General features: G+C 39.3%; 1 protein-coding gene across 1 annotated transcript; it reads left to right on the top strand.

The window, feature by feature from the left end:
• Positions 1-807: 807 nt before the first annotated feature.
• LOC120308295 (zona pellucida sperm-binding protein 3-like) lies at positions 808-15,260 on the top strand. Its single transcript, XM_039344174.1, has 9 exons — positions 808-877; positions 3,289-3,467; positions 6,240-6,352; positions 8,658-8,761; positions 9,398-9,569; positions 10,877-10,988; positions 11,348-11,531; positions 12,483-12,695; positions 14,953-15,260. Exons 1-9 carry the CDS (start codon positions 808-810, stop codon positions 15,210-15,212), a joined length of 1,407 nt encoding a protein of 468 aa, XP_039200108.1. The 3' UTR covers positions 15,213-15,260.
• The last annotated feature ends 1,094 nt before the right edge of the window (positions 15,261-16,354 follow it).

Raw genomic sequence — 16,354 nt, forward strand, 5'->3', positions numbered from 1 at the left:
ACATAACACCTGGTCTAGGAGAACTGCCATTAACACTAGATTATTCTGCTCGCAGTATTGTAAAGAAATGAATTCTTATCTGATGGCCCAGTATTTAATACCACACAACATTGCTGAAAGTTGAACAAGTTGAAAATGCATGGACAACTGTTTGAAAATAAATTACATTGAACACCTGTTATAATTTCTCCCATTTATAGCTCTTTTATTTAAGTTACATTGAACACCTGTTATAATTTCTCCCATTTATAGCTCTTTTATTCCTTATAACACATAGTGAGCTTGATATAGTTTGTTTTAACCATGCTCTGCTAAACAAGCAAACGGCTGAGTTTAATATCAGAGTAAACAAAGCCAAAGCAATTATTAGTTCTGTCTATGAATTTACTTACAACATATTATAACATGTATGTCTATTGAGCATACTGGAATGCTGAATTCAGAATAGCTGCTATTTTGGATTAACAGAAACTAGAACTTGTAATAACTTCAATAAACCTTGGTTACAAAGTCTATTCCTGACTTCAAAAAGTCTTAGTATGAGTATTTGTACAACATGGTGGAATTGCTATTGACTAAGTACATTACATGAATTAACCAAAAAGCACCCTGTGTTTTATCCCAGAAAGGGTGTGAACCCAGCCTGAATATCACCTCTGAATTCTCTCAGAATAGAGGAAATGACTTATAGAGTTTCATTGGAAGAAGCCAAGGCACCTGAGTATTGCATGAGCTATAAATGAAGCCAGTGAGAGGCTCAGGATTCGGTTCCCACCTGAGAGAGTTCTTGAGTAATTGCTGTGAACGATGGAGAATCATCTAAGAATATGGGCTTTGTTGCTTTTAATCACTGGTGTTTCTAGTCAAAACTCCTCAGGTAAATGTAGAGAGGGAATACAATTTGGAGAAATGAAAATAAAAAAAAGGAATAAGGGTTAATTGATTGCTCCTTAATCAGCTATTGTAATTTGTTTTTGGTTTGTATACAGTCCAAAGAGGACCGGGCTTAAAAGTTATTTTATTACAGGTTGTTTTCTGTTATTAAAGATGTACCAAGATGTAATTCTAATTACAAAACAATTTTAATGGGGATTAATTAAAGCTGATGTGTATTACTTGATGTTAGGGAAGAATTAGCTTTGTTCCTTTAATGTATTCACAATACAAGCCAGTCAACTCACTAGGCTAGTGAACCAGTGCTGGGAATGGGGAGAAAGTGTATTTATTAGGACATTTTACCAAGTTGTAAAATGGGGCAAAGTGGGGACTTTGGCTCAGAATTAGAAAGAAAACCCAATGGCTTTTTAGTTCTGGGCATTTTGCTACGGTAGATTTGGTATGCTTTCAGATCAATAGACAAGTCTTGTTGGAGGACTCTTAATTAGATTAATTTGTGCAAAATCTTTAGTTGCATGAAGGTTTGTTGGCACAGAATTAAGGAAAGCAGCTTTTTTTCTTTTTTTTAAATGAACAGATACTGTGCATAAAATCTGTGAGTTACATGTAAAGAAACATGTAGTTCAATTTATCTACTGGAACATTTTAAATGGAAGTTCAACTTGGGGATATGCAGTTTCTAAAAATATAAATAATCTGCAGATAGCAAATGACAGTCCACCAATTTTTGGTTTCCAAACTGGGCCAATCAGGAAAAAAAAAAGCTACAGAGGATTTTAAAAAAAATAGAATCCAGGGCCAGGTGTGCCTCAAGCTGTTTTATTTATAAAATGTCTGTAGATGGTATCAATTAGGTCAGTGTTTCTCAACCTTGACAATTTTAAGGCATGTGGACTTCAACTCCCAGAATTCCACAGCCAGCAATGCTGGCTGTGGAATTCTGGGAGTTGAAGTCCACATGCCTTAAAATTGTCAAGGTTGAGAAACACTGAATTAGGTCATCTCTAGATACAGTAAAGGGAATGTTAAATAAGTTCATGACTGATAAGAGGGAACCTAATGGTCAACATTAAAACAAATGTTGCTTCTGAAGATAGCCTGATTTCATTATTAACTCATACATAGGCAGTTTATGTGTGCACATTCCTTAGCATAAGAGTTAAGGGCTCCTAAGAAAAAGTAGCTTAACTTGGCCTGTTTGCTGGCAAGGCTCATGTTTGATGAAAAGTTTGTTTAATTGCTAAGTAAAATACTGGTTGTTTTCCTACCATTGTCTGGTTAATTGCAATAGCTTTGTGTGTATGTGTATATATGTGTGTGTGTGAATAAAAGAGAAAGCTAAAAATGGAAGAAAAAAAACAGAAAACAGAAAAAAGATACAAAGAAGTAGTTTCTGATTTTTTTTGCAGAAATTGTAAGTACAGTTGTAAGCTACATCAATATATTCTGTGTGTTGGAAAACAGGGTAAACCAAATTAAAAGAGTTGTGTGAACTCAGCCAATGTATCACTTGAAGGGGAGCATTGGAGAAATGCATGCAAGATAAATTTACAGAACTCCCAGGACCACAAACTACTAATTACCCTTTTAGATTTACATATTGTAATTAGTTTAGGTTGACAATTGGGTCAGTTGAATAAGTTGTGGTTTAATTAAGGTTGGGAAAGCAACCTGGCATGTGAACAGAGCCACAAAATAGCTTGAGAGGCCTGTCAAGTGCCCTAAATAGCTTGGTGGCTTAGATGTAACAAAGAGTTTGGTCCTAATTGTCTGCTTGAATAGTTACTTCATCTGAAGTGGATGCTTCTGTGCACCTAAATATAGGACAAGCTTTGAATATGTGATTGGTTCAGTTATTTGTTGGTTTTATTGAAAAGGAATGAGGGATGATTGAAAAGCTTCCTAGACACTCTGACTTTTAAGCAGAGGCTTAACAAATAAGGCTGATGTTTACAAAGGTTAGAAGGTGTTAGAACAATACACTTCCAATGGTAGCAGACATGACATAAGGGCTTCAGGCCAGCCACAATCCTCTCTTGCTCTCAGTGGCTGCCCTCACTCTCCCCATTATCTACCCTCTGAGTTGACTAGTTACTCTGCCAGATATAAGGACAGCTCTGAAGCTAATTGGTGGGAACCAACAACAAATGAGGTCTTTATGTCTTGCTCTAGACTTCTTGGAGGCATCTTATGTAATGTGTATAATGATAATCTCGATTGATTGGAGCTCTGATTTGATCCTCTGGATCCTCCATCTTTTCATCTTTTATTATTATTATCTTTTCAGGAGCTTAATGGTACCATTTATGAAAACCCCTGCATGTTCCTGCATGTGGAAAAATATGTTGCTACAGGTTGCTCTAGCCTGACCCTTTCTTATATCTTCTGCAGTTTCGGTGTCCTGTGGAAGCTCGCATCTAGTGATCACCGTTCCTGTGAATCTCTTTGGGACTGGTGTGATGGTTAATGCCAATGAGCTGATTCTGGGAACTGACTGTACAGTGACAGCTGTACATACAAATGTTCTCCTTCTGGAATATCCTCTCTTTGCTTGTGGAGCCACCAGAGAAGTAAGATAGCACCATGTTTGGAATTTTGTGAATAGTTTAATTATAGAGGTCTTTGCAATAGCACTACTCAGGAAGGCAAGTACCCCTCTGGATAATAGCAGCAGAATGACAGAACCACTAGATCTCTGGAGGTCTATCCTGAACCTCCTTCCTTGTTATTTTAACCCTTTGGTTATGATTCTGCCATAAATTCACTTCTGCTTCTATGTAACAATCTTCATGTATTTGAAGACTGCCATCATATCTTTAATAATTTCTTCTATAGGCAAGACATACCCAGATAATTTAATTACATCTTATAGAGCTTGACTTCCATATCATCATCTTGGTTGCACTTGTCTGAAGTTGTTTCAAGGTGTCATTATCATTTTCAAACTGTGGTGCCCAAACACAGCATTCCAAGTATCTCCTGACTTGTGCATAATAGAACGAAATGATTGTTTTCCCATGATTTGAACTCATGGGAAATTGTGTCTTGAAAATTATTTCGCAACAATTGTTGGATATGTTCTATAGGTGCAGATACTAATATTGAGATGGTATCAGTAATAAATGGTACTTACAAGCATAGCACAATATAAGATCAATCACAAGAGAAATACTTTTTGGTGTGGAAAAGATGGGTGAATTTTATACAGCACAAATATGAGATTAAAAAGTATTGTCTAGCTTTTGAATAATTTATGTTTAAGGTAACGATCGAACTATTGTTTTGTTTTGTTTTGTTTTTATATATTGGGGTTAAAGTATTTAAAATTTTGTTGTTGTTTTTTTTAATGTATTTATAATTCTTTGATGTTTATTTAAGTTGTAAGGTTTTTTTTTTTTTAGTTTTTATTAACCCTGTATTCAGTTCTGGGAAGAAGGGGGGAGGATGATGGGTGGGAGAGGGGGTGGGAGAGGGGGTGGGAGAGGGGGATTATTTTATTGTAAAACTGTAAAAATTTTCAATTTAAAAAAAAAAGCATAGCACAATATATACATTTCTTCAAAGGGTTTTCATTTAGTTTTATTTCTGGTCAAAAGATCCAAATAACAAACTATAAATAAAATCTAAAATTTGGCATTAGATAAAGCTGTTTAACATATCTATTTTGGTTTTGTTTTGTTTTGTTTTTAACTTTTTCCTTGTGTTCTTTTTTATTTAAACTTTTTAAATTGTCATTTTTTTCATTTGTAATTTCTTTTCTGGAAAGTAATGGTCTGCTTGTTTATAAGCTTTGGGCATTTTGAAAGTTATTTCTCTTCTCGGATTCTTCTGCTATATCATATATCTTCATTTTCATCATTTGCTGGATCAGTTTGGTGAGGGTAAACAAATTGTCCTTATATTCAGTTACAAAGTTTTTGATGAAGAGAAATTTGCACCCCATTTCTTAATTTATTAATAGATTACTGAAGTTACTCCAAAATATCTAATATTACTGAAGTTACTCATAATAATAATAAACGTTATTGTCATTGTATGTGTATACACAGTGTACACATACAACAAAATTTACGTGACACCCAAAGACCAGGTCCCACACACATAATCCCAAATACACTCCCTCCCACCCCTCAAACCACCCAAACATCCACCCAACAGACCAAGTAATACTGTCCAACAGTTCACTGATGGTGGCCTTTTAGTTCATTATTGAGTGCAGTTACAGCTCTAGGATAAAAACTATTCAGAAAACGTGTGGTCCGAGTTTTAATTGTTCTGTATCTTCTGCCAGAAGGCAACTGTCCAAAAAAATTGTAAGCAGGATGGGAAGAGTCTCTGAGAATGTTATGCAACTTCCTCAAACGGTGAGATTCGAAGATGTTGTCCAGGGCTCGTAGCTGGAGTCCGATAATCTGGGCAGTTTTAATAATTCTCTGTAGAGCTTTTTTGTCCACTACAGAGCTACTCCCATACCATGCAAAAATGCCATATGTCAGGACACTCTCAGTGGTGCTGTGATAGTAAGACAGAAGTAGATGTGAGATAAATTTATCTTCCTGAGCATTCTCAGGAAGTACAGGCTCTTCTGTGCCTTCTTCACAAACATGTTGGCATTCATAGTCCATGAGAGGTCCTCCGAGATATAAGAAATTTAAAATCACCCTCTACCCAACTACAGATGTCATTTCTTGGGATGAAGCTATAGCCTTGGCCTTGATTATTGGCAAGAGTGAGCTACTTAATAAGATTCACATAATTTCATTGATTTTTTCCCCTGAAAACAGAAGAATCTGTTTATACCAGTGATTCTCAACCTTTCTAATGCCGTGACCCCATCATACAGTTCCCCATGTTGTGGTGACCCCCAAGTGGGTGTGGCCACCAATAAGAGGGAGTAGGACAGCTAGGGAAAAGGGAAAAAAATGGCGGACAGCATGGTTTGGCGACCCCCGTGAAATGGTCATTCGACCCCAAATGGGGTCCCGACCCACAGGTTGAGAACCACTGGTTTATACAATCATAGTAGCCTTAGACATTTTTTTGATTATTTGCAGTCTGTTGGGATTTCTTTTCATTCTTCCCAACTTAACAGAATGCTAGAACAAAATTATGCAATATCCAAATAATACTATTCTGTTCACCCATGAGCAGAATAGAGGCATTAAACATGGGATAAGGATGAGCAGGTAGAGACAGCTATATCCTATTGAGTTCATGTTCGTTTATTCAAGGATGGGTGAATGGGTGAATGGCATTTTAATTTAGCAGTGGGGAAAGGCCCTTAGTCATCTTGGAATATAATCTTAAAATGAGTTTCTGGATATGTTTATTTGTCCCCATAGCTTCTTCCAGGAAGCATCCATTATAAGAACACTCTCCACTATGTGCCTTCAGCTCCATATGGGGTGATCAGGACCAATCCATTCTCTCATGCTATAAACTGTTTCTATCCTAGGTAAGTCATGGAATAACATGCTGGTGAAAAAAGAGAGATAGTCTCAGTTATAATTATTTCTCTATGTTTTTATAGACTGAGTCTTAAATGTTGAAATGTGGGAATCCATCTTTTGTTATTTGTTATCTCTTTAAAGCAGATCAAGAAGCTACATACATAGAAAGTCTCTTATAGTATCAGAAGTGGCATTATTGCTACCAGTATCCTGAGCTCTGAGAATTAATTTGAATTGGATTTGCACTTAACTGCATCTTTCCTTCTAGGAAAGTATATAATGTCCTTTTTTTTTACATTAAACTTATATACTGCCCCTCTCACCTATAATGTGACTCTGGGCAGCTTACAGGTGGTAAAAAGATAAATATAAAAACAATTAAAGTTTTAAAAACTATATGTAAAAGTAGAACCAAAAGGACAAACAGCAAGGATCTTATCCTGTCAATCATCTCCATCAGTGACTGCTCCCCCTTTGGGCCCCCAAGCCAATTGGCAAACCAGGTTTTGATACCCTTTTGAAAGGCCAAAAGTGTGGGAGCAATTCTCACTTCCAGTGGTAGTATGCTCCATAGGGCAGAGGCAATAGTGAAAAAGAGTCTTCTTCTTGCCCTGCCAGCTGGAATTCTTTGGTGGATGAGCTCTCCAACAGGACTCTTCCACTAGAGCAGGGATAGGCAACCTTGGCTCTTTTATGATTTGTGGACTTCAACTTCCAGAATTCCTAAGCCAGCCAAGCCAAGCTGGCTCAGGAATTCTGGGAGTTGAAGTCCATGAGTCATAAAAGAGTCAAGGTTGCCTACCCCTGCACTAGAGCAACTGAGGCAAGCCAGTCTCATTGGGGTTAGATGGCTCCTCAGATACTCTGGGCCTGTGCCATAAATGGCTTTAAAGGTAATAACCAACACCTTGAATTGGACCTGGAAGCAAACTGGTAATCAATGCAGCTCTCCCAACAGCAGTGCTCTATGTGCAACACTAGAGGCTCCCAGAACTGTCCATGCAGCTGGATTCTGTACCAGTTCTGCATCCAAATAGTCTTCAAGAGTAGCCCCAAGTATAATGCATTGCAGTAATCCAGTCGAGATGACCAGGGCGTGAGTGTTTGTGCACAGGGCCTCACGATCCAGCTAATCATGGATCCCTGAAGGATACAGTATTAAATCAGGGTTTTTTTTTTTTAAGAGAGTTTCAGCCTTTTTGCTCAGAATTCCTTTTCAAGTAAGGTTTAACAGTATTATTCCTGAAGGAAAGGAAGGAAAGAAAAGAAAGGAGTCCCTGCGGATTTTACTCCACTAGTCGTTGCTGACTCTAAGGGGCGGCACTCATCTATGTTTGAAGGGTTTGTGAGCCAATGCTGTTTCTGCGGCAATGAGGCCAGCATGATATCGTGCAGCACTGTTTCCTCCCCACCAAAGTGGTATCTATTTATCGACTCGCAGTGGCATGCTTTCCATCTGCTAGGTAGGCGGGAGCTAGGTGAAGATGGAGCTTTGGGTTTATTTTCTTAAAGCCCAGAAGGCATAGAATTTAAATTTGTAATATCCAAAGAAATCAAAGTGGAACATAACACGTATGATTAATACACATAAATAAGTCAACTGGTAATGAAAAAACTTCCTTGTGGTAAAATGCAATGCGGAAAAAATAAGAGAAGTATAATCATAGAGTTTTGCAAATGCATTTGGAAAAATCTGAGAGAGTGTATCTGAGAGTCTTATGCTGAAATTACTTGACAAGCTCAGCTCTACCTCTTGACCCCATAACGCTGCTGCTGTTATATGCTAAAAGCACATTATTGCTTATTTTTTTTGTATTGCAAATATTACCCTGAAGCAAAGTATAGAGCAGTGTTTCTCAACCTTGGCATCTTGAAGATATGTGGACTTCAATTCCCAGAATTCCCCAGTCATGGTATAGAGCAGGGGTAGGCAACCTTGGCTCTTTTATGACTCGTGGACTTCAACTCCCAGAATTCCTGAGTCAGCATGGCTGGCGCAGGAATTCTGGGCGTTGTAGTCCACGAGTCATAAAAGAGTCGAGGTTGCCCACCCCTGGTATAGAGGATAGCAAAGAGTGTAAGGGCAACGTCTCATTTGCCAAGTAGCAGTTGTTCTTACCTCCATCAGGGTAAGGTCTACTGAAGACAGTTGGAGAGAAGAGCAATTAAACCTCTTCAGCCCTGGGATTTCAAACTCCCAGATGGTCCTGTCGTGTTCCTCTGGGTGACATAAAGCATTTCATACAGTGAAGATGATCTTCTGGAAAGCAAAAGGGATGTGACTAGATAAACATGGTGTTCTAAATTTAGGTCCTGGAACGTCTCTTCCCTTCGACTCCGTCCTACTTGGGTCCCTTTCAGTTCTACTGTGGTGGACCATCAGAGCCTGGTGTTTGCCCTGGAAGTCTATGACAGTGAGTGTGCTAATCAAGTTGAATACAGTTTCCATTGACTTATATAGAAAGTTGTGGTACAGGTGGTCCTCGACTTACCACCACAACCGAGTCCAAATTTTTTATTGCTAAGTAAGTGAATTTTTCCCCATTTTATGACTTTTCTTGCCACAGTTGTTACATGAATTGCTGCAGTTGTTAAATTAATAACATGGTTATTAAGTGAATCTGGCTTCCCCATTGACTTTGCTTGTCAGAAGTTTGCAAAAGGTGGTCACATGACCCTGGGACACTGCAACCGTCATAAATGTGAGTCAGTCACCAAGCATCCGAATTTTGATCACGTGACCATGGGGATGCTGCAACGGTCATAAGAGTGAATAATGGTCTAAATTCACTTTTTTTCAGTGCCGTTGTAACTTCAGTCACTAAATGAACTGTCGTAAGTCAAAGACTACCTGTATTAAGTAAATCTAATAAATATCTATTTTTAAATCCCTAATGAGAGTATGTAAAACAATAAATCCATATCACTGAAACTTGCATCGGGGAAAGGAGAAGCTTGAGAAATTATTAAGGAAAAAAAAGATTTTGGGATAGGCTACAGGTTGCTTATCTGTGATATTGATGATCTTCTATTAATATATTGTTTTTCAGGTAGCTGGTCACAACTAATGTCTGACCCTACTTACTATCTTGGGGACTTCATCAACATCCAGGCATCAGTAAGAAAGGATAACCATGTACCACTGAGAATTTACGTGGATGAATGTGTCGCTCGCCCAAGTGCAGAATCCTCGGTGAAATATGAGGTCATCACAAATCATGGGTAAGTCTCTGAGAGTTTGGGCACAGCAGAATGAGATGCGGTAGTCATTATCTTTACAAGTAGCCTCATGTTTCTTAGTAGAAGTAAGCATCTATAACCAAGTTCCTATGTATGCGAAAGGAAATTCATTGGACTTGGAGGGTAAATGCTGTTCAGTTATTTCCTTGTAATTGAGTGGGGACTACCCCACTTGGGGACTAAAATAGCTCAGAAAGCAGAATGTTTGGTCAAGTCAGTGGCTGAGAACTTGACGGCCTATAATTTTTACCATTGGAAGGACCCATAACTTTTCGCACATTTGCACCCTTATAAAAAGCCTATAGGTGTCCCAAAGTGGCTGCTGGAGAGCAGATCTATTCTGAGTTGGACTGTGTCCAAAGACAGAGAGTTCCTCTTTTTCTTCTTGTCTCTTCTCAGACTAAACCTGAGAGAAAAGCAGTTAGAAGGGAGCAGCACTTTGGGAACTGCAGGGAGACTGTAGAAACCATGGCTATTTATTTGTTTACCACCCCTAAAATGAACCTCCACTACAAAAACCCTTCCTTTAACCCACTGAAGTGTCTAAGCCATAGAACGATGTTGTGGTTTAGCATGATGAAAGAAGCTAGCCACTATTTCATCATCGTGTCAACTCGAACTCGACCTTGGAGGAAATTGCTTTTGTTTCTAAAATAAAATGGCAACGATTTCCTGCTTCTCAAAGTAAAGCGTCTTTCTAAAGTAAAGCAGTGGGTTAGACTAGAAGACCTCCAAGGTCTCTTCCAACTCTGTTATTCTATTTAGACATAGATCTAGAAGTCTACCACTTCTAGTACAACTAGCTTACATAATGTTCTCTCCTCCTATTTTCCAATAGATAGCAAAGAACATGACCTTGATGGAGATATGCACATGCTGTTTCCTAAGCAAAAGGGCCTAAACATTTTTAAACTCAACAATGTCTAAATTATGGGAGGAGCTCAGGCTCCTCCCATAATTCACTGAACTATAAAAAAAGAGGAAGAAGGGTACAGCACAATCAGACTTGCAAGATTCTGTCGTTGTAGGCAATTTCGGTAAAAGTACTTTTGTCCATCCATGTGGTGTTTATCATGGTCTGGTCCACCCAATGGACATTTCCCCCACAACAACAATCCTGTGATGCGGGTTGGACTTAAGAGAGAGTTTCTGACTTAAAATCTCCCAGCCTGCAGTTGTGCTCATCATTGCCATACTATTGACAAATACAAAGAAAGCCATAATTAGAAGTATTGATAACCTGGGAAAGGAAAATGAGCCCATTCATGTTGTTTCTGTCGATTCTGCAGATGCTTTGTAGATGGGATGCACAGTGGCTCCCATTTTCTTGCCATGAGAGAAGATGGATTTCTCCGTTTCCAACTGGATACATTTATCTTCATTGGAGCCTCCAACAATCAGGTTAAGATAGAGGATGGGAAGAAATGGAAGTTGGATTTCTAAATATAGGGCTAGTATACTTGGTTAGTGTGTGGGTATTAGTTGGGGTAGAAAATCTTAAGCGCATATATATATAGATATGATATCATCTTTAAAAGGTGAGGAATAAAGCCAACCTTCTAATTTAATTTTGGCACTGCCTATATTGAGGGGAGGTATTAAAATGGAGTGAGTCCTCCTTATGCATCACAACAGATGCCTATTATTATGCCAATAATAGCAGATGCTTTGGTATAAGGGATTACCATGGATTCTTCTGTATCTTGTCCCAAATACAAGACTCTAAGTTACTAGCTAATACTGTATTCTGATTCTTTTAGATCTACCTCATCTGCCACTTGAAGGCAGTACCTGTTGGCTCAGCAAACCATCTGAATAAGGCATGCTCCTACAATCACACTACTGCAACCTGGAGCTCTCACGAAGGGGTTGATTGCTCCTGTTGTGCATCTCATACTGGCTGTGGCAGCAAAAGAAGAAAAAGGAGACAGCCACAGAGCAGAGGTGGTATGATCTCCCATTCTCTATTAGAATGCTCCATCTCAGGCATTTGGTGGATCTGATCCATGACCCCACTTTGGCCTCTGGTGCCAGGAGGAGATTTGGGCCCTTGACAGGATTGCGTCTTGGGTACCAATCTCTGTTGGTCAGTTGGAGCATGTCCTTTGGTTTTCTGAGGAGCTCTGCGAAACTATAGTGCTAGAAGCAATAATACCTGGACAATGAGTAGGGGGAAAAAATAGAGCTCTTGAAATTGCTGGTTTTAATTTATAAACCCTTATAACTTGGTGCCAGATATCTCTTCTCCAACCAGAATTAACCCATCCAATGTAGTTATCCTGGAGCAACTTTCATGGGCAAGAGAGGCTGATAATGGTCCCTATATTTGGAAATAGCCTCTTGGAAACAAGATTAGGCCCCTCTGTGATAGCTTTCCAGAGGCTGGTGAAAACAGAGCTCAGGACATTTTCCAGGGGACATTTGGGTTTAATGACGATATTGCCATCTGGGATTATTGGTTACTGTTTTTTCTTTTCCTTTGTATTTTGGGTCAGTTTTTTAAAAAAATTATTAGTAGAGACTCCAAGATCTCCAAGAGTCCAGTATATAAATTTAATAAACAATATCCGCTTTGCAGGATAATCCTTGAGCTTAATGTTTGTTGTTTAAAAGTTCAGCAAAACAATGCTTTATTTACTGGCTTTGTTTGGCACCTGCCTAAGTAGAAGCAGCCCGTTTGTTCTTCTACATTAGCAAAGTTCAAGTTAATTGAGGAATTGTAAAGTCCATAACATGTATTTTCTTACCAAATTTCTACACCAATTATGTCATATGTATCCCAAGTAGAATGAAAAGAACAGCATGGAGAAATTGAATTGCATTGCGTAAGACAGTGTGGTAATAATATATGGGACTGCAGGGTTGAGTTCCAAGCCTTTATTTGCCTCTTTCCAGGAACACTTGGAGAAGGAGATCTCAAACTTGGTCCCATTGAACTGAAAGGGGAGCAGCCTCACACCTCTCTGGAGCAGAACGGCCCCAGGACTTTGAAGCTGATGTCCATTGTGACCAATTCTGTGCCCGTCACATCTCATGCTGCTAAACAATCTTTGAACCAGATGGTAAATGTTATCATGAGGAAAGAAGGAATGAAAGAAGATGCCACCAGTGAGGATACCACATTTTTCAATTTTTCAATGGGTTGAGATTTGGGGCAGGAGGTGGGACAGAACTGAGGCCATGGATATGACGATGTGTTTTACAGAGCAATTGTTAAGTTGGCAACAGCACATTTCTTTCTTCCTGCTACGATGGCCAGTGGCTCTGGTGTCAGTGGAGTTAAACATATCACCCATTTTTTATGCTGCATGTCTGTAAGAAATGGCGGTAAACATAATTGTCAGGGAGAGCAAGCTTTTAAATATCAACTAACTTGTTTTGTAAAGCTGTCTGCAAATACTGAATTCCACTTGTGATTCTTGAGAAACTAGTAGCTGTATCAGGGTTTGTTTGTTTTTTCCCTAAGGATGGGTTTTCCTTCTAATCTATAGTCAATAATGCAAAGTCAACATTTCCTTTTTCCAGAGAAATAAGCTTTTTATAGCAAAAAACAAAATGGTCTTGGGAATTCTTTTAACTTTTAGCTAATTTATTATGGTATAAGAGTTCACAGCTAGATTAGGCTTAATTGGATACATGAGATAGTGTCATTAGGCTAAATATTTGAACCAGGACTTTGTTACAAAATCTTATAATGGGCCAATGGCTCAGCTATGAAGGATTGTTGATCAAAGTACAGATTCTGGCACTTTCTGTAATAATAATGTATTTCTGATGCATGAAGGAGCAAATCCTTTATATAGTCTCAGCTTCATGTCCTCCAAAGGAAGTATATGTCAAATCCCAGGGCTTTTCCTCTTTGCCAAATTAAAGTTTTCAGCAGAAAGCTTTACCTGAGAGAAATTTGCTGCTCCCATTGTGAATCCTTTTCCTGCCTCTATTTTGTCTGTTCTCAGTGTCCATCACCTGATTTTCCTTCAAGGGGTCTCTTCACTTGAAAGCTGCCTTTGGACTGCGTCAAAATAAGGAAGTATTATGTTAATACTGATGCAGCTAAGGGCCACTTCAGCCTGTCTTGCTGATAAATGAGGGCAAAATCATGGGCACACCACCCAAAAGAACTATTGCCAGGGCACGTCTGTACTCTGGTTAGGTGCAAATGGGGAAAGCAACCAATACCAGGGCAGGAAAAGCTGTTCCAATAGACTATTTTTTTCAATGGCCTTTCAAATCTAAAGAGATAGTCGAAGAGAAAGCCACAGCTGTGTTCATATACTGTACTGTTACCGGTTGCCACATGACATTTGCATTAGATCAAGTATTATCTACACAGCAAACATTCCCTCTGTGTAAAAAATGCCAAGACTTTCTTTGGAGCCTTGGTTTAATCAGAGAACCTGTGTTTGAACCCGAAGATCAGTGCCTAAGTGTGCACTGGGACCTCTGCAGCATACATTTGGTCAGTGCTTTTTTTGTAAAAAAAAAAAAGGTGCCGGAATTCACACACATCATACAACCCGCCTTGCCTACCCTACAAGGTTCCATCCAAAAAAGGTGCCTGAACTCAGTTCTGGGCGTTCTATGACAAAAAAAAGTCCTGCATTTGGTAATAAGTAGCAGAAGGTGCCTCAATCTGGAGTGGAAATGAAGAGAGCTCTTTGGGTCTGACAGGATTTCCAGTTAGCCTTTTAAAAAACTTGGGAGAATGAAAGGGTCTAGGAGGCACTGGGTTTTCTAGCTGATATACTGGTAATGATTCGGTTTGTCATCTTCCCTGTGAATTGACATTCTGACCTTCCATTCTATCTTTGCAACCATTTGTCTGAAATGGTATAGGGCAGAGGTCCCCAACTTTGGCCACGTTATGACTTGTGGACTTCAACTCCCAGAATTCCTCAGCCAGCCATGCTGGCTGAGGAATTCTGGGAGTTGAAGTCAACAAGTCATAACGTGGCCAAAGTTGGGGACCCTGGTATAGGGTTTCCTGCCTGAACAGAGGGTTAGACTAGAAGACCTCCAAAGTTACTTCCAACTCTATTATTATTATTGATCATCGCAGTCAGCCAGATGTTCAGACTGGATTTGGCATTTTTGTCTACCTATCGAGTCCTTACCAAGGACCTGGGATAGGCAGATGTGGATGTTTAATGGCATTACAAATATCGTCGCAGGATGGAAGCTGTTCCTAGTAAGGCCGCCTTCTGTAATTGACTAATGGTGAATTTGTCAATGCCAATGGTGGTTCAAGTGGTGCTCCAGTTATTTTGGGATTGTACCCAAGGCTGCTGCTGCTATTGTTGTTGTTGTTGTTATCATCATCATCATCATCATCATCATCATCATCATCATTTTCTTCTCCTTACAGAGTTTCATCTCCCCTTTTCCACTGCCACCATAGTCATATTGGTTGCCTGTTCCTTCATTGTTTTGGTGTCCATCCTGGGCTGTTACTATTCCAACAAACATTCACGCAGAAGATACCAAATGGAGATGATCCAGTCAGTTCTAAGAGAAACTAGTGCTGCGGCCATGGCACCGGCATCAGTTGGAACATCTGGCGCTGGAACCTCTGGGCAGTCCAGCGTTGCTTCTAGGAAACCTGATGATCTAGTAGCTGTATTTTAGAAAGGCAAACCTACTTCTTTCTGGGTAGCAAGTATTTAAGAAAATAAATATGCCAATGCAAAACAGAAAGTGTAATTGTGTAATGTGTAACAAATCAAATTATGTTACAGGCATAGACCAATGTAATATGCATATTCAACCCAATTCTATTCCACAAGTTGTTTCAGAGGTCCCAGTATCTGAGTTCATAATACAAACAAACAGGCAACATTATTAAGGAAACCCAGGGTGAGCTCCAAAACCAGAACCAGCTTGCTGGTTTTTCACTTTGCAAATATATTTCATCTGCTAACATTGCAAATATGTTTCTTATCACAAAAACATCATTGGCTATTAATTGCTTTGTTGATCAGCCGAAACACAACTGCAGATATCATCTGACTCCTTGCCACATTTTAAGCGGCTTACCTTCAGACATCCACATGGAGAGCTATATATAGACATCTTTAATGCTCAAGAATTAGAGAGCACAGGACTAAATGTCCTTTTCAGTTCATGTGGACCCTTCCTCCAAAGCTCATTAATACATCTCACACACCTAATCTTCAAACGTCAAGAGTGGGGGTGGGGAGACTAATGTAGAATTAGGATGCTCAAGATATTCCTAAAATGGCTTACATATATAGTGTGGCCATAACTGAAGATCCATAGAAACAAAACTTCAACAACTTACATTGTTCCTAAATTCAGGTTTGAGATGGCAGTGGGGAAACAATAGCGCCACATTTCTATTGGTGGAGAACTCAGCTACCTATTTCTCTTTTAGTCTCATCCCCAAAATGTCAGGCTTGTGTGTTTACCCCAAACCAGGCTTGCTTCTTTCCTTTCTCTAGAGCAGGGGTTCTCAACCTTGGCAACTTTAAGACTTGTGGACTTCAACTCCCAGAATTCCTTCAACCTCCTCTGGGGGTTGAAGTCCACAAGTCTTAAAGTTGCCAAGGTTGAGAACCCCTGCTCTAGAGGTTGTGCAATGGGAGAACAAAAAAAAAAAAGGATGAGCCTTTCTTCATTTGCACCCAACTGCAGCATAGTCCTGCCCCTAAACCTCAGCTGCCTTCATTTGATTCCCCAGGTCATACTGTACCTGAGGCGATCTTAAATTGTTCTTAAATTGTAACAGGGTTAAAACTGTATTTCTCTCT

Source organism: Crotalus tigris, unplaced genomic scaffold (genome assembly GCF_016545835.1).
Source record: "Crotalus tigris isolate CLP2741 ecotype Arizona unplaced genomic scaffold, ASM1654583v1 scf7180000017899.1852299, whole genome shotgun sequence".
NCBI lineage: Eukaryota > Metazoa > Chordata > Lepidosauria > Squamata > Viperidae > Crotalus > Crotalus tigris.

What these genes read in the sequence shown, in the direction of transcription:
- LOC120308295 (XM_039344174.1), top strand. Translation starts at nt 808, where the DNA reads ATGGAGAATCATCTAAGAATATGGGCTTTGTTGCTTTTAATCACTGGT. An exon ending in TGCCCTGGAAGTCTATGACA is followed by an intron (nt 8,762 to 9,397) that starts GTGAGTGTGCTA and finishes ATTGTTTTTCAG; the next exon opens with GTAGCTGGTCACAACTAATG. An exon ending in GAGACAGCCACAGAGCAGAG is followed by an intron (nt 11,532 to 12,482) that starts GTGGTATGATCT and finishes GCCTCTTTCCAG; the next exon opens with GAACACTTGGAGAAGGAGAT.